This window comes from Muscardinus avellanarius, assembly GCF_963383645.1.
Source record: "Muscardinus avellanarius genome assembly, chromosome: 13".
Classification (NCBI taxonomy): domain Eukaryota; kingdom Metazoa; phylum Chordata; class Mammalia; order Rodentia; family Gliridae; genus Muscardinus; species Muscardinus avellanarius.
The window spans coordinates 53,565,657-53,590,191 of NC_137799.1; the positions used below are offsets into that span (position 1 = coordinate 53,565,657).

At 36.4% G+C, this 24,535-nt stretch overlaps 1 protein-coding gene across 1 annotated transcript in view; it reads left to right on the plus strand.

The window, feature by feature from the left end:
• MLLT3 (MLLT3 super elongation complex subunit) overlaps positions 1-24,535 on the plus strand; it is a gene marked incomplete at both ends in the record, with an annotated part of 295,725 nt that overhangs the window by 210,191 nt on the left and 60,999 nt on the right. Inside the window, 1 exon segment of the mRNA XM_080709523.1 lies at positions 19,421-20,128. Coding sequence (XP_080565649.1) covers positions 19,421-20,128 — 708 coding nt within the window.

Below are 24,535 nucleotides of genomic sequence, written 5' to 3' on the forward strand. Positions count from 1 at the left end.
GTGCCTTGTGATAGGTGGAAATTCTTAATTTAGTGTAATCAGATTTCTTTTAATTTTTTTGGCATCTCATTTAATACATTCTCCTATACCCCAAGGTCATGTAGATACTCCCCTGGATTTTACTTACATGTTTTAGAAGTTATGTCTAACATTGAAATATTTTTAAACATCTGGTATTGATTTTATGGATGGTATGAGGTAAGGGTCTAATTTAAATATTTTCCTGTGTAGAAAACTGGTTCCAGCACATTGCATTGAGTTGTCTATGTTTTCTTCAATGATATGTCCTGTCAGACATCAGATTTTAATATATTTGTAAGTCTGTTGGAGAGGGCTACACTTCTGTTCTGTTGGCCAGTTTGTTAATATTTCTAGAAATACCACACATTGTACTTGCTATCATTTTATAAAGAGGTTTGCTATTGGACCTGACAAGTTTTACTATATTATTCTTTTTTCTTCACATAAACTTTAGAACCAACTTAGGCCCTCTGGAAAACAGTTGAGATATGGACTGAAATTATATTGAATATGTGGATGATGGAATGTTTTTATCCATGAGCCTAGTCTATCAGTTTAGGCTTTCTTTAATGGTTTTAAAGTAAAGAAATTTTTGATAAAGGTCTACCTAGTTAAATCCTTTGGGTATTTCTAGGGACTTTATATTTTTATTGCTATTATAAATGGAATATTAAATGTTTCTTGTTGCTGCTATGTAAATAAGCAGTTTATTTTAGAACACTGATATCACTTCTAGTTACCTTACTAAACTTAATAATTTAGCAGCTTTAAACTTAGTAATTTTCTTATGTTCTTTTCTGTTTCTATGTGGACAGTCAAATCAACAGGAATAATGAAATTGATATTCTTTATTATTTTTTTTCTGCCTTCTATGGTCCTGAATCAGTAGGAACACCAGTTTAAAAAAAAAAAAAAAAGTAAGCCGGGCGTGGTGGCGCATGCTTGTAATCCCCGCGCTTGGGAGGCTGAGACAGGAGGATCAAAGCCAGCCTCAGCAACTTAGTGAGGCTCTCAGCAATGTATTGAGACCCTGCTTCCAAATAAAATATAAAAATAGGTCTGGGAGTATAGCCCGGAGGTAGAAAGCCTCTGGGTTCCACCCCCAGTACCACTAAAAAAAAAAAAGTAAAAAAAAAAAGTAATGTTTCTCATTATAAAGGGACTGATTCTAAGAATTCACTATTTAGAATGCTCTTTGCATGAGATTTTGGTATCTATCTTTTGTCAAGTTAAGGAATTTATCTTGTAGTCCTGTTTTATAAAACTTTTGTTTGTTTTTATTTTTAAAATATCATGGATGCATTTTGATTTTATCAGACAAGTTTTCAGTATCTATTGAGATGAACAGACGGTTTTGTTTTCCTTTAATCTGTTAATGTGGTACTGACAAGCATTTTTGTCATGCTAAACTACTCTTGAATTTTTGGTTTAAACCCAATTTTCTCTTTCTCTATTAGGGTTCCTCCCTACAATTGCGTTAATTGTGTTCATATTTTATTCAACATTGTTCACATTTATACCATTGAGTTAGATTAGACTTGTGCATCTTTCCTTTACTCTTCTTGATTGTTGTTTTGATACTATTAACCACATAAAATAAGAAGTGTTTCCTCCCTTATATCCTTTGTAAAAACTTCTATAAGAATGAAGGACTCTTCCTAGAATTTTTTTCTAAAACCCTGTTGATTAAAAAAAGAAAAAAAATATATATTTTTTTGGGAGGGGAAGGAAGTTTTTAAACTACTCACTTGACATCAATAAAGTGATCTTCTTTATTTCTATTTTTTGGGGGGCTTCAATTTGGTAAGCCATATTTCCCTGAAGATTTATTTTTAAATATGTTGGCATAAAATTACTTATGTTATCCTTCTTTGTTATATCTGTGTTGTTATTTTAGGTCAATTTATCTTTTTCCTTTCCTATTTATCTGGAGTTTATTTCCTTTGTCCTAATCCTTCACGGAAAATTGCAAATTTTGTTCTTTTCATTCAGATTTTCTGATTATCTTACTAGAGTTTTACTTTTTGTATTAATTTGTAGTCTCCTTTTCACTTGAGTTTATGATGACATTATTTTCACACATTTGCTAATCACCGTTTTAAAAAATATAAGTATTAGAAGCTAGAGATTTTCTTCAAGTCATATTTTAACTATAGTCCACAAATACTAATGTATAATATTTTATCATTCAATAAGTTTAAGTTGAAATGTTTAAGTTCTTTAATCCATGAGTGGTTTAGAAGTGTGTCTTTGGAACTACAAATCTGTGGCTTTAATCTTTTTAAATGCAAAAATGTTTTCAGATTTAAACTTAGTTATGTTGCTATAATATCTGTATTTGTTTTTCCTTCTTCCTAAGGTAAACCTTTTCAAATTGGTTTATTGAAAATTTCTTCTTAGTAAACAGTCAATTTTTGTTGGTCTATAAAATTCTGATTCTTGCCCTCATAACAAAAAGTGCTTTCTCTATTTATGCAATTCTAGGTTGTCATCTGTTTTCTTACAGTGCTTTAAACATATTTTTCTATTGAGAAGTCTGATGCCAGTTTGATTCAGGGTTATGCTAATAGATGTTGAGACCCTACATGGGTCCTGGGGAGGGTCATGATTTTCAATGTTTGTTTATTTCTGTGTTGCATTGTCCCTTGCCACTTGATGTCAGTTGTTATAGACTTGAGAAGATACAGTGGAAGTTAGTATCTCCTGAGCACAGATTAAAATAATATCTAGTAAAATGATTAGAAAGTGATGAGTTTTGATGATGTTTTTAGTTTTTCTCTACTTGTAATTACATATAGTTTTAAGCAGAAGCCTGGTTTAATTGACATATTTTCATTTATACAATGCTTTTATGGTTTTAAAAAGTGGCTGAAAAGAATTCCTAAAAATTTACTACTTGACTCTTGTATGCCTTGATTAGCCAGTCCATCACTAATTATCTGGTCAATTTTACATAGGTGATCTCTTGTTTCTTATTGCTTTTACCATCTTTTTGTGTTTAGGGTGTGTGTGTGTGTGTGTGTGTGTGTGTGTGTGTGTTACTGTGTTACTGGGAACAGAACCCAGGGGCCTTCTACCTCCAGGCTACACCCCCAGAGCTGTTTCATTTTTGTTTGGAATCAGGGTCTTGCTAAGTTTCTGGGAGCCTCAATAAGTTGCTGAGACTGGCTTCTAACCAATAATACTCCTGTCTCAGCCTCCAAATATTGGGATTACAAGTATGTACGGACACACCCAGCTTTAAGTATTCTTCAGTTTTAGTATATGTGTTTTTTGAAGTTATTAGTTTATATATGTATCATAATTTTAATGTGACTCTTTCTGTGAATTCACAGCTTTTGGCATTTTGGGAAACTTTTCAGCCATTAGATTCCTATATTCTTTATTATTTAGGAGTTTAATTAGATACTTGCTATTTTTATTCTATTCTCCATGTCTCTTAACAGTATCATATTTTTAATTTTATTTATGTGCATTTTCTGGCAGTTTATTCATGTCTGTCTATTTTTTAAACTAATTTTAATGTGCATTTAATTTAATGAGATGGATTTCAACAATGATTCCCCTCTGATTTCTTTCTTTCTTTCTTTCTTTCTTTCTTTCTTTCTTTCTTTCTTTCTTTCTTTCTTTCTTTCTTTCTTTCTTTGGTGGTACTGAGATTCCTGGAAGCCCTTCTACCTCCAGGCTACACTCCCAGACCTATTTTTGCATTTTTATTTGGAAACAGGATCTCCTAAGCCAGCGCGCACGGCTGGCTTCGAACCTGCGCGATCCTCCTGTCTCTGCCTCCCAAGCGTGGGGATTACAAGCGTGCACCACCACGCCCAGCCTCTAATTTCTTTAAATCATTTATTTTCAGTTGCCTGGTCATTCTTAGTCATTTCTTATTGTTGACATTCTATGTTGCAACATTCCTTTGCCAATATATATATATATATATATATATATATATATGTATAAAATTATTTATATATAATTTTGTGTTGTTGTTTGTTTATTGTGGTACTGAGAATTGAACCCAGAAGTGCTTTACCTTTGAGTTATATCCCAGCCCTACTCTTTATTTTGAAACAGGTTTTTGCTAAGTCACAGAGTACCTCACTAAGTAGCTGAGGTTGGCCACTAATCTGCCATCCTCCTGTCTCAGTCTCCCAAATACTGGAATTATAAGTGTGCACCATCATGTCTGACTTGACCAATATGTTTTAAAGCTTATTGAGGAAAACAGAAATTGCACAAAGCTAAATAAGCATAAACCTAGAAAGAGAAGTGATATAATTATTACTTTGAGTTTCTAGTTTCAAACCACAAAGGTAAATAGAATTTTTGTCTGAAACTGCAGTTTTCTAAATATAACTTGCTGTTAATTATATTTAATTATAATCTAGAGTTGAAGCCATAGCAACTTCAGGAAATATTATATAAATAGGAAGGTTTTAAATGATATTGGATTCTGAAACAAAAGTATTTTATAGTACATACAACATAGCTAAATCTAGTCATTTGAAGAAGGGAGGCATTTTAAAATATTATCTATTTGGAATATTTTATAAATCATTGACTGTTTTTGCCAACTAACATTTTACATTGAAACTTCAAGTTATTTTTAAGTTGGGGCTGATTTTTTATACTTTTATTGGCACTTTATAGTCTCACATCATGATATGATTCATAGTGATATTGACATATATACACACAGCAGTTGGTGAGTTCAAAGTTGAATAGTAGTCAATATTTTAATATTAAAGAAAATATTTATTGACTATGCTTTAATAATTTTGCATAGAAGTCTAGGAAAATGAACTTCTAACCACTTACTCTCTTCACTTGTTAGAGAAAAATAATTTTCCCACGTATATCCATTTCTCAATTGTGTAAATATAATCTATCAATTTTTTTAATCTTGTGTTCGTGGTACAAATAAAATGTATAAAACCCAAAGTGCAGTCCCTAGGTAGTAAACTACATCTATAGCTTACTGCTTGACTCTAGTTTGCTCAAGAAAAGTAAGATAACATTCAAACCACATCAAAAGGAAGGCTGAAGTGTTTTTAAGACAGAGGATGAGACTAGTCACATAGTTGAATAGTTTCTCTTTTTATTTTTCTAGTGCAAAATTTATTTCATTATCTCTTTGAAGTGCAAGTGGATACATGAAAGAAAAGGCTATATAAAAGCACATTTGGGAGGCTAAAGAAATTTATATTTTATGATACATGTACATCGTTAAAAAATGAATTAACTGCAAGGCAGAGTGTTCAGGAAAAACCAAAGTCCTCTATTTTATTTTATTATTTTATTATTTTTTATTTTTATTTATTTTTTTGGTGGTACTGGGGGTGGAACCCAGAGGTTTTCTACCTCCAGGCTATACTCCCAGACCTTTTTTATATTTTATTTGGAAACAGGGTCTCACTAAGTTGCTGAGAGCCTCACTAAGTAGCTGAGGCTGGCTTCGAACCATGCGATCCTCCTGTCTCAGCCTCCCAAGCACAGGGATTACAAGCGTGTGTGCCACCACGCCCGGCCAAAGTCCTCTATTTTAGTCTTCCCCAACTTCTTCCCACTTCCTGGAAGGGGCCTCTTTTAACTGTCCTAAGTTGTAGGGTTATTACCAAAAGTTTCCAAATTGTGTTTTTATGTTGCTGTTTCTTCATGAGAGTCTAATCCATTTGTTCCATCTCCTCTAACCAATTTAGTACCGTTTTGAGTTCATCTTTTGGATATATGCATGAGTTCTACAATCTGAATGTAGACCTCATCTGTATTTTACCAACTATGGACAATGTCTCTTAATTCTCAACTTTGTAAGACTCTTATCCTACAGTTTCTTTCCCTTTTTGCTTCTTTGTCCATCTTTCATATGAATCATGTGAATCATTGAAACACGTATTTTTACACTGTCACCTATGATAATGCTGTGTTCTGTAGTAAAAATGTTATATATTCAGTGCTCGTATAGTGGCAGCAGTTCTGGTGATAATCACGAAAGCACTTACATAGTTCCTGCTATGTGCTTGGTACACTATAATACAGGTTAAATATTTTTCTGAAATGCTTAGGAATGAGAAGTGTTTTTGGATTTTTGAATATATACATATGCATAATGAGATCATGGAGATAGACTCAAGTCTAAACATGATACGTATCTTTCATATATACCTCATATATATACAACCTGAATGTAACTTTTTTTTTTTTTTGGTGGTTCTGGGGTTCCTGGAAGCCCTTCTACCTCCGGGCTACACTCCCAGACCTATTTTTTATATTTTTATTTCAAAACAGGGTCTCTTAAGCCAGCGTGGCTGGCTTCGAACCTGCGCGATCCACCTGTCTCCGCCTCCTAAGCGCGGGGATTACAATCGTGCGCCACCACACCTGGCTGAATGTAACTTTATACAGTATTTTCAGGGCACCTGCATTATGACTGTGACCCATCTGTATGAGGTCAGGTGGACTTTATGTGAGGTATCATAATATTGCTCAGAAATTTTCTTCTTATCAGTTTTTAAAAGGTCTCTAATCTGGGGAGTATTTAGGGTTTCAGATTTTCAGATGAAAGATACTCCACTTGTACATACACACAGAGGTGCTTTTACATTAAACATCACTGACCTTGCTGGTGTAAATAATCTTGTGGTAGTATTATGCTTCCCATTGTGCTTATAAGGATATTTAAATTACTCATCATGTTGAGTAGATCATTTTCTAAAAGTTGAAAGTGAGTAGGCATGTATTATTGTGAATAGGTAAAAATGTTTATTCACAGCTAAGTTGTTTATTGTTACCATGTTTTCTTCCTTATACTGCCATTGTGTGTGTGTGTGTGTGTGTGTGTGTGTGTATTTTGAAGTTGTTTTCCCTTACTGACACTTAGTTTTTGTGCTAACTCTCAAATTTCCTTCTTCTCAGTTACCTCCTACAGGGCCCTTACAGGATCTTTCAGTTTTCTTACAGTGACCTTCCCTGCCTCACTTTTTTCAGAGGTGATTGTCTAGCATTTGCTTTTAGTACTATAAATTTTTGTGCATAAATTTTGTATGTATTGTAGCAGATTTTTACATTGGTTATAAAAACATTTGTGAGATGATACATTTCTTACAGTTTTCTGAATACAACTCTTTTAATCAGTCCATCAACTATAAAATATTTATTTGGTAGCAGAATAGTCAAAATTTAACCTGCCCGAAACATACAGGAAGAACCTTTGATTTGAAAATAAATTATTTGTCACATGTCCTTTGAAAACATAGTTTATTATACCCCCTTTGTGGAACTAAATAGAACTTTCTTAGTGTAGTTCCACCTCAACTGTAGACAGCTGATGTTATTGTTTTCTATTCTGCCCGTCCTTCTTTCAGTTTCAGATTAGGTTATACTGGCAAGACTGTCTGGTGGTTTTGAAGCCAAGTGGCTTTACTGGGAGTCTCTAGAGATAGAGTAGTTAAGACTGTGGGTACTGGAATCAACCTACCTGGGTTCCACTCAGTCCTACCATGAATTATGTATGTATCTTTGGGCACATTGGTGTCTGTGCTTATGAGACAGGGGGTAATAGTGGCTGCTTTACAAGATTGTTGAGTTAACAGTAATAAAACTTCTACATCTCCACGTGGCTTTTCTTTTTACCTTCTACTTACTCCTGTCTGATGGTGATGAGTGGACCTTGACCTTCCTACAGTAAATAATTTATACCAATCTCCTGTTTTAAGTGCTGAAGTGGGTCTCCTTTAATTCCCAGATGAACCTGTTCTCCACAGCTGCTAAGGCCAGTCTGTACTTACAAAGAATTGGCAGGCTGAGTGTGGTGGTGCAAGCCTGTAATCCTCTGGGAGGCTGAGACAGGAGGATCACAGGTTCGTGGCCAGTTTCAGCAACTTAGTGAGGCAGTCTGTAACTTTGATGAGCTATGGAGGTTCATAGAAGTGCTCCCTCTGACTTTCTGACTGAATTCCAGCTTATAAAGTTATGAAAATGTCAACAAGCTGGGTGTGTGGTACAGGCTTGTGATCCCAGCACTTGAGAGGCTGAGACAGGAGGATCTCACATTTGCAACTTTGCAATTTAGCAAGACTGTTTAAAAATAAAAAATGAGGACCGGACGTGGTGGCGCACATTTGTAATCCCAGTACTTGGGAGGCTGAGACAGGAAGGAGGATTGCGCAGGTTTGAAGCCAGCCTCAGCAGTTTACTGAAGCTCTCAGCAACTCAAATAGAAAATTTTATATTTTCTATTTCCAAATAAAAATATAAAATAGGTCTGAGAGTATAGCCCATAGATTTAAAAGGCCCCTAGCATCCATTCCCAGTACCACAAAAAGAAAGAGGAAGGAAGGAAGGAAGGAAGGAAGGAAGGAAGGAAGGAAGGAATGAAGGAAGGAGAGAGAAGAAATGAAAAGGGCCAGAGTTGTAACTTGGAGGTAGAATGCCTCTGGGTTCAACCCCTAGTACCAAAATGAATGAATGAATGAATGAATGAATGAATGAAAAAAAAAACAAGTAAACCCTTCCAAAGCATTGCATTGTATAACATCAGACCTTTATTCTTCTTGTGTGTGTATGTAAATACTTCAGGGTGTGTGTGTGTGTGTGTGTGTGTGTGTGTGTGTGTGTGTGTGTGCGCGCACGCGCGCGTGCACTGGCCACTTTGTTTTTATTGAGTGAAAGATTTCCGTTGCTATTCTCAAGTGCCGTTTCTCTTTTAGCTGTGCCATGTTCTTTCAGTCACCTTCCCATGGACTGATAAATGATAGGTTTGGGGTCCTGTTGGCTCTGTTTAGCCTTCGTGTTTAAATAAGTTTTCAGTCTTTTTTTGTGTGATTCTACCAATTGTTGAAATGTTCTCTGTTTCACAATCAAATCTTACAACATTAACTTTTAATAAAACATTTATAAAATCTAATGGGGCTAGAAAGCAATCCACTTTGCTCCCTCCTTCCCTCTAACTAACACCCTCCCAATCTTCTTCCCCTCACTCCTCACCCCTGACAGCTTTGAACTGTTTGGCTGTTTCTTTTGGTATTTTTCTATATATCCTGAAATATTTATAAGTTGCTATCTCCTTAGTATTTTAAATTGAAAAAAAGTTCACCTTGTTCAGTCGATATAGAGAAGTAGAACATGCATTTCCTTTAAGTCAAGCCTAACTTGCTAGAACTTTATTGTTTGAACACAAATATACATTTAAAGCAATTATACAGTTATGCAACTTAAACACAATCATTTGATATTCTAATCTTTGCATCTTTTGTAGATTTTTCCTATTTATTAAAGTGAGTACTAAGTATCTGTGTCCTTGATTTCTCTTCTTTTTCTTTATTTCTCCTCTCTCTCTCTCTCTCTCTCTCTCTCTCTCTCTCTCTCTCTCACACACACACACACACACACACACACACACACACACACACACACACTTTTGGATCAAATCCAGGGGGCATTCTACCTCTGAGCTACACTCCCAGCACTTTTTATTCTGATACAGGGTCTTGCTAAGTTACTGTTACTGTTGTTGTGCACTGGCCTTGAACCTCAGACCCTCCTGTCTCAGCCTCCCAAGTATTGGGACTACAGGTGTGTTCTCCCAGGCCCAGATGTCCTCTTTTCCTTTTTAAATAATAAATGTTATAAAGCTGATAAATTTTACCAATCTTTATATCAGCACATGTTTTTTGTGCTCTTAGATTTTTGTATATGAAGTACTCTTCATTGTTTTTTATTTTTCTTATTTCATTAGAATATGATCAACTAATATAATCTATTCAAATAGTATTAAAAGAATAATACTGAGCCGGGCGTGGTGACGCACGCTTGGAATCCCCGCGCTTGGGAGGCTGACAGGAGGATTGTACAGGTTCAAAGCCAGCCTCAGCTACTTAGTGAGGCTCTCAGCAACTTAGTGAGACCTTATTTCCAAATAAAGTATAAAATAGGTCAAGGAGTATAGCCCAGAGGTAGAAAAGCCCCTGGGTTCCACCCCCAGTATCACAAAAAATAAAAAGAGTAATACTAAGTTTACTTTCTGATAGCTTATGATTTATTTTTGTCAATATTTATGAATAAAGATAAAATTGTTTCCTTCACAGGTATTTTATATGATTACTAAATCACATGTGGGTGTTTAGTTAATTTTACTATGCCCATAATCATTTTATTAGATGTATAAGGGCAAAGATTTATTGATTTATTGTTTAAATAAATTTGAAGGTTCTTAAGAATATTAAATGCCTTTTGCTTTATATGATTTAGCTTTTTATATTGTTTTTGCTGTTTGCTGCTGCTGTTTGTGTGAGGAGGGTGGGTACTGGAGATTGAACCGGGGCATCCTATCTCTGTGCTACACCCCCATCCCTTTTTATTTTTTACTTTGAAATAGGGTTTTGGTAAGTTGCTGAAGCTGGCCTCAAGCCTGCAGTCCTTCTGCTCAGTGGCACATATAGTACTGTGCCGCCATGCCATGCCCAATGTTGTATTCCACATTGTCTGATATTAATACAGCACTTATACTTTCTTTGGAGACACTTAGCTAATATATCTTGACTCATCCCTTCATTTAATCACTTTAAGTGTTGCTTGTAAACATTCTGTATATGACCTTTTTTTAAAACCTGTGACTGAAGCTGGGCGTGGTGGCTCACGCTTGTAATCCCCGTGCTTGGGAGGCTGAAACAGGAGGATCGCGCAGGTTCGAAGCCAGCCTCAGCTACTTAGTGAGGTTCTCAGCAACTTAGTGAGACCCTGTTTTCAAATAAAATATAAAAAAAAGTCTGGGAGTATAGACTGGAGGTAGAAAGCCTCTGGGTTCCACCCCAAGTACCACCAAAATTAAAATAAAATAAAATAAAATAAAATAAAATAAAATAAAATAAAAAAATAAAACTTCTGACTGACACTGTCAGTGGGCGAAGCCATGCTTTCATTTTTATTCTGAATGATACTTGTTACTATCTTCTTACTTTCTTTATTACTAATGATAATAATGTGTGTGTGTGTGTGTGTGAGAGAGAGAGAGAGAGAGAGAGAGATGGATGGAGATAGAGAAAGGGAGAGATAGTGAGGTTAGAACCCAGGGGCATTCTACTTCTGAACTATACCTTCAGCCCTATTTTAAAATATCTATTTGTTTATTTATTTATTTATTTATTTATTTATTTATTTATTTATTTTTGGTACTGGGGATGGAACCCAGGGGCATTATACCTTTGAGCTACACCCCCAGTCTTATTTATTTATTTATTTATTTATTTATTTATTTATTTATTTATTTATTTATGCATTATTGGGAACAAAACCCAGGTGCATTCTACCTCCAAGCTACAGCCCCAGTCCTGTTTTTTTAGTCTTTTTAAAAATTATTTTTGTAAGAGGATCTCACTGAGTTGCGAAGGGCCTCTCTAAGTAGTTGAGGCTATTCGCAAACTGCAATCCTCTGGTCTCTGCCTCCGGAATGCTGGGATTACAAGCCTGTGCCACCATGCCCGGCAATTCTTTATTTTGAAACAGTCTCACTGCGTTGCTGATGGCCTCACTAAGTTGTTGAGGCCAACCACAAGCCTGTAATCCTCCTTTCTCAGCCTCCCAAGTATTAGAATTAAGGCATGAACTACCATGCCTGATTTATATTCTATATTATAATTATGATAATTTGATATGTGAATTTGTCATTCTTCTGAATTTTGCTTCTTTTTTAAAATTGCCATCCACACCCCCTGTTTGAGATGGGATCTTGCTGCACTGTGCAGGCTGGCCTCTAGCTTCTTGGGCTCATGCTGTCTTCCTGCTTCACTGAGTAACTGGAATTACTGCAGCTGCCTTGATTTCCATTTTCCTTTTGTAGATGTGAGAGATCTATATTTTTCTGCTTCTGAATGGACAACCTTTCCATGAAGTTGCTCCTAATCCAGCTTTTTTTCTTTTTCTCCATTCGACCCTGATAAAATGACGCCAGAAGTTTTCTTACCTTGATACTCTGCTCTGCCATTCCTACATTTCTGTGGAGATAATTTAGCTTTGTAGCTCTAGATTTCTGTTAGCTTTTCTGTTTTAGAAATTAATATCGGTCACTTCCATGACATATTCATATAGTTTATTTCCCATTTAGATTTAATTCTGTATAGTGTGCAGGGTACACTGCACAGCTGTACCTCTCCATCTTTGCACACCGAAAGGATTTCTTTTCTGATTTTCTTTTCTGATTTCAGTCAGAACACCTTCTCAGCCGGGCATGGTGGCACACGCTTGTAATCCCAGCATTCAGGAGGCCGAGACCGAAGGATCATGGTTCACAGACAGCCTCAGCTACTTATTGAGGCCCTGAGTAACTTAGACCCTATTTCAAAATAAAAGGGGTGTAGCTCAGAGGTTGAATGTCCCTGGGTTCCATTCCCAGACCCGGAAAAAAAAAAAAAAAAAAAGAAAGAAAAAAGAAAAGAGAAGGAAAAAAAAAAGGAAAAAAGAATACCTTCTCAAGGTATAGATTTTGAATACAGTCCGAATACCTTCCTTTCCTTAGGTGGGCCTTGTGCTCTCTGAATCTAGGCTTTCTTTCATGGTCCTTTACTGTGCATGTAAGACGCTAGTGTTGTACAGTAATTCCCCTTTATCCAGTGTTGCTTTCCAGTTTCAATGGTATGACCAACAATAGAGGAAAACCATCAAGGATGTTGTTATAATTGTTCTATTTTCTTATCATGTTTTGTTTTTACTCTCTTACTCTGCCTAATTTACAAAGTAAACTTTAACATAGAATAATATTCACGTATAGGGGAAAAAACACATTGTAGATGTAGGTTCTATATTTTTTAAAATTTCAGGTATCCACAGTGGGTCTTGGGATGCATCCTCCATAGATACATACATTGAGACTACTATACCTCTTTCTCTCCCATTCATGCAGATACTATTATTTTTTGTTCTCGAATCCAGTGTTAAAAAGGAGAAGCCCAGCTGGGCATGGTGGTGCACACTTGTAATCCCAGCATTTGGGAGGCTGAGACAGGAGGATGACTGTTCGCAGATAGCCTCAGCTACTTACTGAGGCCCTTTGCAACTCAGTGAGACCCTGTTTCAAAATAAAGAATAAAAAAAATAAGGCTGGGGGTGTAGCTCGAAGGTAGAATGCCCCTGGGTTCTACCCGCAGTGCTGCAAAAAAAAAAAAAAAAAAAAAAAACCTGATATTTTTTTCACATTTGAGTAATAATTATTTCTCATAACCTGTCAGGTTTTTTTCTTATCATGAAAGTTTAGCAGTTTTAATGCAGTGTTTCCATGTGTGTCTTTTACATTATTCTTGCCTGGATCAGGGAGAACCTATAAAGTGGCAGCTCAGTTTTGTCTTTAGTTTGTGGGAAATTTCTTCCACATAGCTGTCATGATTGCCTTTTCTGTCTTTTCAGTTTCCTTCTTCTGTGACTCTTCTGAAATGCTTCTTGTGTCTGGCGTGTCAGGCTGTCTCCTTCTGTTTTTCAGATTTCCCCCTTTCCTTTTACAATTCTCATCTCTTTTATGTTAACTTTGTTTTTTTTTTTTTTTTCTCTTTTGGTGGTACTTGAGATTGAACTCAGAAGCATTCTACCTCCAAGTTACACACCCAGCCCTATTTTATTTTATTTTTATTTTAAAACAGGGTCTCATCAGGTTGATGACTCTCACTACTTCCTGAGGCTGTCCTCGAGCATGCAATCTTCCCATCTACTTCCCAAGTACTAAGATTACTGGCGTGCACCACCATGCCCGGCTTTAAATTTATGCTTTGAGAATGCTTTCAATTGATTTTTCAAACTGCCAGTTCTTGATTATTCTCTTCTTTAATCTAGTGAATTACTCAGCTTGAAAATTTTAGTTTTTTTAACTTAATTATAAATTTTCTGGAAATTAATTTTTGTATTCTATTTGATTCTCCTTAATTAGTCAGACTATTTTTTTTTTACCCCAGTATTTGATCCATCCTCTCCAGATCTGTCAGGTCGGTGTTCACTCCTTAGGTATGTTATTTCTGTGTGCACTGGGGCTCCGGTGAGCAGGTAGGAGACCTCGTGTTGTGATCCTGTTAGCCAGGAGAGTTAAGGGCATCTCCGCCTGCACTGTAGCAGCAGGCATGCTGTCTGCTTCTTTTTGACACACCAGGGCAACACTGCCTTCTCTCTGGTTTCAGAGCTGCTCTTCCTCCTGTTGAGTGCCTTCGGGGCCAGAGGCTGGCCACACATGCCTAGTAGCCTCACTTGCCTAGTGTGCAAAACTCCTCAGGTCTAGTTAAGAGCTCTCCCTGAGCAAACCTGGCACCAGCCTTCCTCTCAAGATGCCCACTAAACCAGGGCACCTTCTTTAAGCACCAGTGCCTTGGGGTCCAGAATGGACTGGTTAAAGAGATGCAAATGGATTTTGATTTGAGGTTGAAGTGGGGAAAGTAAATCAACTTCAAGTATTTTTTCTACCCAGAACCCTGAATTTTTATACTTTGTTCCTAGCTTCAAATGGTCTGTCATCCTCTATCATTTGCTATGTTTTTAATGACATAACAGAAGAGGCTTTTATTTTGGAAGCTTGTCTTTGTCATGGTTTTCCTTACCCCTGTAGAGGCATAACCTTTTGGACTAGAGTTTTTAGGAAGTGTTCTTCTTAAATTCTGTTTAGACAGAGTCTTTTAAGAGAACCTATTTATTTATTTTTTATTTATTTAGGATACAGGGAAATGAACTTAGGAGCACTTTAACTCTAAGCTAGACCTCTAGCTCTATTTTATTTTTCTAATTTTTATACTTCATTGATTATAAGTGCATTAATAATAGAGTCTGAAACAGCAAATAAAACTGCATTAAATGTGTAAGCTAATTATGAATACTTCTCAATTTTGAACTTTTATGCTTATTTTTTTATTGGTGCATCGTAATCATACATCTTAATGGAATACGAGATGGTGCAGGTATGCATACACACGTCACTCATTTAGCCCGTTTCCAATTCAATACCCACTCCAATCCCTCCCCCTCCACCTCCTGTTTGGCTTAGTGATTGTTATATTTGTGAATGTACATCATGTACTTTAGGGAATTTCTCTTTTTTCCCTTCCCATCATCTTATTTGCTTTTCTCTGGTCTCTCTTCACCTAGAGTCTAGAGTTCTTCCTATGACCCTTTTCCCCCTAGCTTCCACATATTAGGAAAAGCATCTAAGTTTTTACTTTTTGTGACTGACTAATCTCACTTAGCATAATGTTCTCCAGAAACAGAATCTTGCTGAGTTGCTAATGATCTTGCTAAATTGCTAAGGCTGGCTTTGAATTTTCGGTCCTCCTGTCTCAGCCTCCCAAGTACTAGGACTACAGGTGTGTGCCATCACACCTGCCTACGAAAGTTAATTTGTTTTGATAAATCTTTGGTGAGAATTTCTCTAAAAGCAAATTTCATTGGATAAATTGTGATTTGAAATTCTTGCACGTTGCAGAAACCAGTTTAAGTAGAACAGAGAAAAAAAGCTGAAGGAAAGAAATAGGAGTCGAAGAATCAGCTTTGATTTATCAGTGGGAAAAAGACATGAATATATCATTGAAACTGAAAGCCACATACAATCAGAAAACCTTATTCTGGCCAATAGTAACAGCTTCTCCTTTTCCTAAGCCATCTACTAGAGTTGCTGACAAGTAGTATTAGAAGAGATTATACATTAAAGAAACCCGTTCTTTTCCAGAAAATTAAAACAAGGAAGCATTCAATAGAATTGAATGGATGAAAGGAAATTCTGTACCTTATAGTCCCAGGTTGTAAAGTTAGCACAAATATGTATGTGTATATAAATATAATGTATATTTACACGCTAATTTGCCTTACATATTTGAGATTTGAATTATTCACACTTGCTCTCTTTGGTTGGGTTGCTTGATATTCAGTTTGTCCTAATCAGCCTCAGGCAAAGAGAAGTTAAATTATACAACATGTGTAAACTTCACGTTGAATGGTAATTAGCCTGTGTTGCTCATGGCACTTAATATTGAGGTTAATGGCTCAGTACAAAATTTAAAAATCCACTGACTAGATTGTGTGTGTGTGTGTGTGTGTGTGTGTGTGTGTGAGAGAGAGAGAGAGAGAGAGAGATGCTCAGAGTCAGTGAAAGCTTTTATTCTGTGTTAGTAACAACTTAATGCCTGACTGTATATCTAAGCCACTGTAGCATTTTGCATTTGGTTATTTATTTAGGCACTTGGAATTGAACCCAGAGGAACTCTACCTTTTAGCTATACCCCAAGCCCTTTTATTTTTTTGTTTTTAAATAAGATCTCACTAAGTTTCTGAGGCTAGTCTCAAACCTGTGATCCTCCTGTCTCAGCCTACCACGTATTGAGATGACAGACCTGTTCCACCACACCTGACATACTTATTACATTATTACATATATGAATGTAACATCTGGTGACATATATTTGAATTTTGTCATTGATCATAGGAACAGGCCAAAAATAACTAACTAAATAAAAAATACCACATTATTTGATAGAAATAATTTTCTTTTGTTTTTTTAATTTTCTAAATTTTGTCTAAGACATTGTTAAGTGTGTTTGTCCTCTTCACTTTGAATTATTTCAGCTTAAAGTTGTGTTTTGATGTAGTAATACAAATGCAGAAGGAATAAGAATGGTTAGGTCACTTGTTTGCACCAAGGTGTGTTTAGTGGGTGAAAAGGCAACCTTATATAACTATAGGAATGAAGAATAAACAGTTATACAAACTTTTATTTCTGGAGGTGTGTGCCTACCTAGCATTATATGCATGCAATGAAAAACTTACAATTTCTGCAACATAAGGCCCTCTATCAGGTATCACTGTGTACCTTGAGTTAAAAATTCTAGTTCATTAATGCTATGAAAGGATTATTAAAATATATCATGGAAAGACTCCACATAAGTTTTATTGTTGTTTTTTCTGGTACTGGAATATTACTTTATATTGCTTAACATTGGAAATATGCTTATTGTTTAAATATTGTGTATTTTTGAAAGTTATATTTATAAAAATGTGTAATACTACATATAGGTTGACTATTAAACAGCAATGTTTGGATGTTCTAGAGCCATAATTATACTACTGATTTTAAATTGTTAAAATTCAGTGACTCAACAAACCAATTTAAAAAGAAAAAGCCTCAAGAATATTAGATTTCAAAATGTCCTTCCTTAATTTAGTTTGTCCATTATACTTTATTTTAATTATTCATAGTATTGCTTAACATGCCAGGAAATGTCTTATAATGGAATTTATAGAATAATGAAGTTTCAGTAATATGAATTCTATCTTTAGCATTTTGTTTTTAAATTTCAGATTAAAATTTTATAAGAAATTGTTTAGTTTTATGCACAAAAGCAAGTCTTTGCTTAGTAACTATCCATTTACATAATTTAAAAGCTAAATGGTCATCTAAGAAAATAAATGAAATAATTTGGCATATGTCATTTTGTTGTCATTAAAAAATTTTTAAGAAAGAAAAATATGTATCTCCACTAACATACAGCAGTGTTTTTCCATTTGGGGTATTTTTGATGTTTTCTTATAAACACACACAGTACATTCATATATTCATGAACACACACATATATACATATATGTGTGTATGTATATGTGTATATATACACATACACATGTAATATGTGTGTAAACACACACACACACACACACATATCCTCCCCCATAGATCAAATAAATAGCAGGTAGTTCATTTTAGTGAAAAGTACAGCCCCTGCCTAATCTATTTCTTATATCATGCTAGCTATTTAAAGAACACAGGATTGGTGTACATATCATTGGGCTTAAGTGGTGAGAGAAAAGCTAGCCTGAAGATGTAAATTCTAGTTGAAAATGTGGACCTTTATTTGTCTTTAGTTCGAAGAAAATAGAAGTAAGCAAGAAAGAGCTCTTCCTTTAGTATTGGTGTGGACTTTTGCATGTGCAAAATCTACTTTTGTTTCTTATTCTTACTATTAATGACAGAGGTTCACAAATATGGTAAGTATAGACTTAGATTTTGTACCTACACAGAAAGATGATTATGATTATGATTATTTTTGCGGGTCTAGGGATGGAACCCAGGGGCATTCTACTTCCTAGTTATACCCCCTGCCCTATTTCCTTCCTTCCTTCCTTCCTTCTTTCCTTCTTTCCTCTCTTTCTCTCCTTCGTACTGAGGATGGAACTCAGGGGCCTTCTACCTCCAGGCTACACTCCCAGACCTATTTTTTATTTTATTTGGAAACTGGGTCTCTTAAGCCAGTGCGGCTGGCTTCGAACCTGCATGATCCTCCTGTCTCAGCCTCCCAAGCGTGGGGATTAAAAGCATGCGCCACCACACCTGGCTTTCATTCTTTATTTGAAACAGGGTCTCATTAAGTTGTGGAGGGCCTCGTTAAGTAGCTGAGTCTGTCTGCGAACTATGATCCTTCAGTCTCAGCCTACTGAATGCTGGGATTACAAGCATGTGCCACAATGCCTGACTACCCACAGAAGATTATATAGAGGTCATATATCTTGAGTGTTTATATGGGTGAAAAAAATTGATAACATTTAAAATGAAATAGAAGAAATTGCCTCTTTTTTTCATGATTACACAGTATAATCTATGAAGACTTAAGTTCATTTGATGATTAGGGGAAATTTTTATATAAAATTCAGAGTTATTTCCTTTTGGGAGTCTTATAATTCTTTAAATTACAAAGTCATTTAAAGTTCAATATAACTTGGCTTCGTTGTGTGACCCTGGCCTGTTTCTCTGCCTCTCTTTTTCAATCTCATGCTGGAACTAGGTGCAGGTCCCAAATACAATCCGTGCCCCACTCCCATCTTATTTTATTCTGGTCCCTGATCTCTAAATGCCATTTCGTTCTTCTGTTTCAAGTAATTACTTGCTCACCTCACAGGATCTAATTCACATGGTACTTTTCTATCAACGTCTGAATTACTCTTCTCCCCATGTCCCAAACAGAATTAAATGGTCTCTTGTTTGTCATAGCACTTTGTGAATGGCTCTTCCAACAACTGCCAATCACAGATACATCCTAGTTACTACACGTGGGAGCCATGTGTTATCTGTCCACTCTTTTGTTCTCTGGAGCAATTGTGTAGCTTCCATTTGTTAACTGAAATGGTTTAATACTACTTGCTTTCAGTGGTTAAGAAGACATACTTGCCTCATTGAATTCTTTGATCATAGTTATCTTATCTTCCTGGGTTTCTTGCATACATGCTTCCCACCTGTTATATACTGTGGTTGTCGGCATATATTGAACTACGTTTTAGAGATCATTTGAGTGCAATGAAAGAAGGATCCTTTTATTTAGGCCAAAGTTAAGGAAATTGGCTTTTGGCTCTTTGTGGAGAGTCTTAGTTTTGAGAGTTTCATTTTCTTCTCCCCCTTCTGCAGGACCCTAATAGGAGCATCCATACCAGCAGCAGCAGCAGCAGCAGCAGTAGCAGCAGCAGCAGCAGCAGCAGTAGTAGCAGCAGCAGCAGCAGCAGCAGCAGTAGCAGCAGCAGCAGCAGCAGCAGTAGTAGCAGCAGCAGCAGCAGTAGTACCAGTTTTTCAAAGCCTCACAAATTAATGAAGGAGCACAAGGAAAAACCTTCTAAAGACTCCAGAGAACATAAAAGTGCCTTCAAAGAACCTTCCAGGGATCACAACAAATCTTCCAAAGAATCCTCTAAGAAACCCAAAGAAAACAAACCACTGAAAGAAGAAAAAATAGTTCCTAAGATGGCCTTCAAGGAACCTAAACCCATGTCAAAAGAGCCAAAACCAGACAGTAACTTACTCACCATCACCAGTGGACAGCAAGATAAGAAGGCTCCTAGTAAAAGGCCCCCCATTGCGGATTCTGAAGAACTCTCAGCCAAAAAGAGGAAAAAGAGTAGCTCGGAGGCTTTATTTAAAAGTTTTTCCAGCGCGCCACCACTGATACTCACATGTTCTGCTGACAAAAAACAGATAAAAGATAAGTCTCATGTCAAGATGGGAAAGGTCAAAATTGAAAGCGAGGCTTCTGAGAAGAAGAAATCAACGTTACCGCCCTTTGATGATATTGTGGATCCCAATGATTCAGACGTGGAGGAGAATATGTCCTCTAAATCTGACGTGAGTAGTTTTTCTGCTTCTCTTCCTTTCCCTGGTAGTTTCCAGATTTTGTCTGCAGTCGCTTCCTGATAAGAAATGAACGGAGAAAGTGAATGCTGAGCCCTAGAAAGACAGTGTAGAGCTAGGTGTGGCCCACAAATGATTCCCATAACTAATGAAGAAGGAAGGGACAGCCTTAAGGAATCTGCAGGATTTAGGCTGTGATTTAAATTGTCAAAGAAAAGATATATTCCATAGTGTAATAATAGATTATTTGAATAGCAGCAGAGAATTTTGGTGTGCATTAAGGTTTTTCTGCTTTTTAATGATTGCTGATTTAGGAAAACGGGAAGAATATAATACAACCTAGTTGAGCTTGGTGGTGCATGCCTATAATCCCAGTACTCGGGAGGCTGATAAAGTAGGATTTTAGGTTAGAGGCCAGCCTTAGCAATTTTGTGAGGCTATGAACAACCTAGACGCTGTTTCAAAATTAAAAAAGATAGTACTTAGAGTGTAACTTGGAGGTAGAATGCCTCTAGGTTCAATCCCCAGTACAAAAAAACAGTTAGATAACCTAAGAAAATGTAGGGGTATAGCTATGTTAATATTTTGATTATTATAATGAAATAATCCATTTTCATAGTTGGAAAGCTGGCAGTAGTATTTTAAACAGCTTTATTTAGGCAAAAGAGAAGTAAACATGTACTACAGTATTTAAAATGTACAATCTGAAAATTCTTAATATTTGTATGTAACCATAAATCACTTTAATTTTGAAAATACTTAAGATGTTTAATTATTTTTTAAAGTTTGAAATTTTGAAGTAATTAATATTTGAAATATTAATTATTACTTCAGAGCCACTCATTTGGAAAGGCGGGCGGGTGTGGTCTTCACTGTGTTTGCTAATGGTCAGGATGATCCTCTGGATGCCTGAAGAAGCATCAGACCATCTAATCACTACCCCCTCTCCAAATGTTATTTGATGTTGGGATTTAAACTTATTATTACAGATTTTCACAGCGGGGTTTTGAGGTCATCTAATCTAACCTTTTACCGGAGTAAGAAATCTTATAGTTCTGGTGACATAGCTGTTAAAGCATATTTGATTCTATTTCTGAAGAACAGACATGGCTTACCACACAGGCTCTTCCTGCCCACTGCTCCTTTCTCTGTCATTTGGTCTTCTTGACTTACTTATCAGTTGCCATTACTTCCAGTCATCTACTTTTGCTGATCACTGTTTCTAGACAGAGGCCAAGAATGGTCTCTGGCTAAAACTTGCTGGCAATTTCAGGACACTTTTCTTTCTGTCCCATGAGGGTGCCCATAGCTGTCCCTACCTTCAATGCTGCCAAAGGGTAGGGAGCCCTTCCCTGTCCTGGACTTGCACTGGACAAGGGGCCACCTCCTTCCATCCCCACTCTTTATAGGGAATCTCAAACTTTGATAGAAGATCAAGTTGGGAGCAGAGGGCACATAAAACACTAGAGGTTGGATAGTTGAGCCCAATGTTTCTTAAATAGCTGTAGCTTGTGAAAAGGAGACAAGAGTTCAGTGGGCTGGTTGTAGTAACTCATGTATTTATTTTTCCTTGTGAGTGGGCTCCTTTTCTCTATGTTTGAGAATTACTCTTGGTATAGCTGTTACTTGGAACTTTTTTTTGGTATGTTTGATTTTTGTTTCAGATCACACTGAAGTGCCATTGGTGTATGACTAATCTACCAAAATTGTCAAGTTTAGCAACTTTGTCTTTCTGTATTCTGACATGTTGCGATTGTTCTAGAACAAAGGTTTTCAAGTTGTGGGTTGTGAGTCACTGGTGAGCTATGAAATCAATTTAGTGTGTCATCACGAGCATTTAAAAATCGGAATACATTGTAATTAGTATGAACTAGTAATGGGGTTTTGAGAATTTTATTTCAGAAAGAGTGTGTGTATTTCTTACAGTGGTCAAAAATATTAAAGGCACCTTTTTAGAATGTTTGTTCTTTGTGAGACCAAATGGCATTTATAAAGTACTACTGAATGTTCTTTCTACAAGATTCCCTCTCTTTCTCTTTCTCTTTTGTACTTATTCCTCTTTTATGTATGACTTATAAAGTAAGGCTTTGCCAGATGTGGTAGTTCATGCCTGTAATTCCAGTACTTGGGAGGCTGAGACAAGAGGATTGCAGGTTTGTGGCTAGCCTCAGCGACTTTATGAAGCCCTCTAGAATTTAGTGAGACCCTGTTTCAAAACTAAGAGGGCTGGGATGTAGCTCAGAGGTAGACTGTCTCAAGGTTCAATCTCCATCACCAAATAAATGAATGAATTGATGAATGAATAAATGAATTGATGAATGAATAAATATAAAGTATGGCTTTTTTTAAATAAAACTCTTACTCAACTCAATATATTAATACAAAGCAATACCTTGAAAAATCTTTTGGAAACAAAATATTTGAATTATAATTCCTTATAGAAGTGAGTACATATTTGAAATAACATGACAAATTAGAGCTACAAATTCAGTGTTTTATATTTTTATATTTTTATTTTGCAATACTGGGGTTGGAACCCAGGGGCATTCTACCTCAGAGCTACACACCCTTTCTTATTTTTTAATCTTTATTTTTTTTGTTTTTTGTTTTTGTTTTTGTTTTGGTGGTACTGAGTTTCCTGGAAGCCCTTCTACATCCGGGCTACACTCCCAGACCTATTTTATATTTTTTTTATTTGGAAACAGGGTCTCTTAAGCCAGCAAGGCTGGCTCTGAACCAGCGTGATCCTCCTGTCTCCGCCTACCAAGCGTGGGGATTACAAGCGTGCACCACCACTCCCGGCACTTAATTTTTATTTTGAAACAAGATCTCTCTGAGTAACTGAGACTGACCTCAAACTGCAATCCTCCTGTCTCAGCCTCCCAAGTACTGGGATTACAAGTGTGCGCCACTAGGCCCAGCTATGATAGTAAGTTTTGTAATGTATTCTGCAGAGTGTACCAGAAGCAGCACCTGAAGACTTTGGGTTATTGTTGGATATAAAACCCAATATCTATACTATTCTAATTAGCCTGGTAATATTTTATTGTTGCTGCTATTGCTTTGGTTCTTTAAATATAGGTGGTATGACTGAAGAGAACTGACAACAGTGGTGGCACATAAGCCATCTGTTCACCACCTTGCTCTGTGCGAAGGAGGACACGCGAGAGCTGAAATGCCATTTGTCCAATGGTGAGGATAGCCTTTGTCTGAGCTCTCTCAAGACAGGAGGAACCCATAATGGAGAATGCTAAGCTGCATAGATCCTCTTTTGGTCAGCATCTTATTTGATAGCGCGGGACAGGCCCAACTTCAGGAGCCCTGTGCCCATTTGTCCTGGGTATGAGCATGTTGGTCTCTGAGTAAGGGTGATTTGATGACCAGATGTTCTAAGACCCTTAACAGCTTCATTATTTAGATACAAGCCAGACTTAACATTCATGTGTGGAAGGATGGGGTGACAGGTAATCTGAGATGTGTCAGGCAGAAATCATGGACTCTGGAAACAAACAAAAGAATAAAAGAAGAGAACAGAAGAGTATAAGAGTAAGGAAGGCTGGGGAAAAATGATTATTCACCTGGTATGTCTGCAAAGAAAACATCTTGACTCAGTACAGGTGGATTAAAGTGTAAAGGAAGATTATTTTAAAGAAGCTTTGCTGTAACCAAGTTTGATTCAGGTTGTATATAAAAATACAAACCAGTACTATTCAGGTGGATTAAGGAGCTTTAGCTTATTGATTTCTATGGTTATCTTTTTAGCCAGATTGTTATATATTTTATATAGGAGAAAGTGGAAAGAAGATGAACACCTGTGTTTTATATGTTTCATGTATTTTGAGGGATAGGAGGTGGGCAGGTAGGGAATTGGATCAGCAAGGCAGTGTCAGGCTGGGTTTTGAAATCCACGGCCACCTCTGTTTCTTAGTTTAATCTTTTGTAACATGAAGATGAAAATGATATTAAGACCTACTCTGTATGATTGTTGTGAAAATAAATAAGCCTGGGTGAAACAGTTAACAAAGTTAAAAAAAAAAAGGTTATTATTGGTATGTAGGACTCGACTTTGGGAACTTTTATAACCTTTGGCTGAAAGAGATTTATGACATTAAAAAATGCTATAGAACTCTAGTGTCCTTTGCTAAGTGTGTGGATTTATATGTTAGTGGTGGGAAGGAATACTTAGAGGATGTCACTTAGCTCTGGATTTTGTCTTAAGGAAGTTTGTGGCCTTGGTGTGCACATGCTACGTGGTCACTAGAAAAATATGGCACAGAGTCTGAGTTTTTTTTTAAACAAAAAGTCAAACCAAAGTGTCTTAAGGTCTTTTAGCCTTTCTGATGAAATGAGACAAAGGAAAATACATCTAGGACTGCATAGCGTAGGGACTTAGTAGCTTTC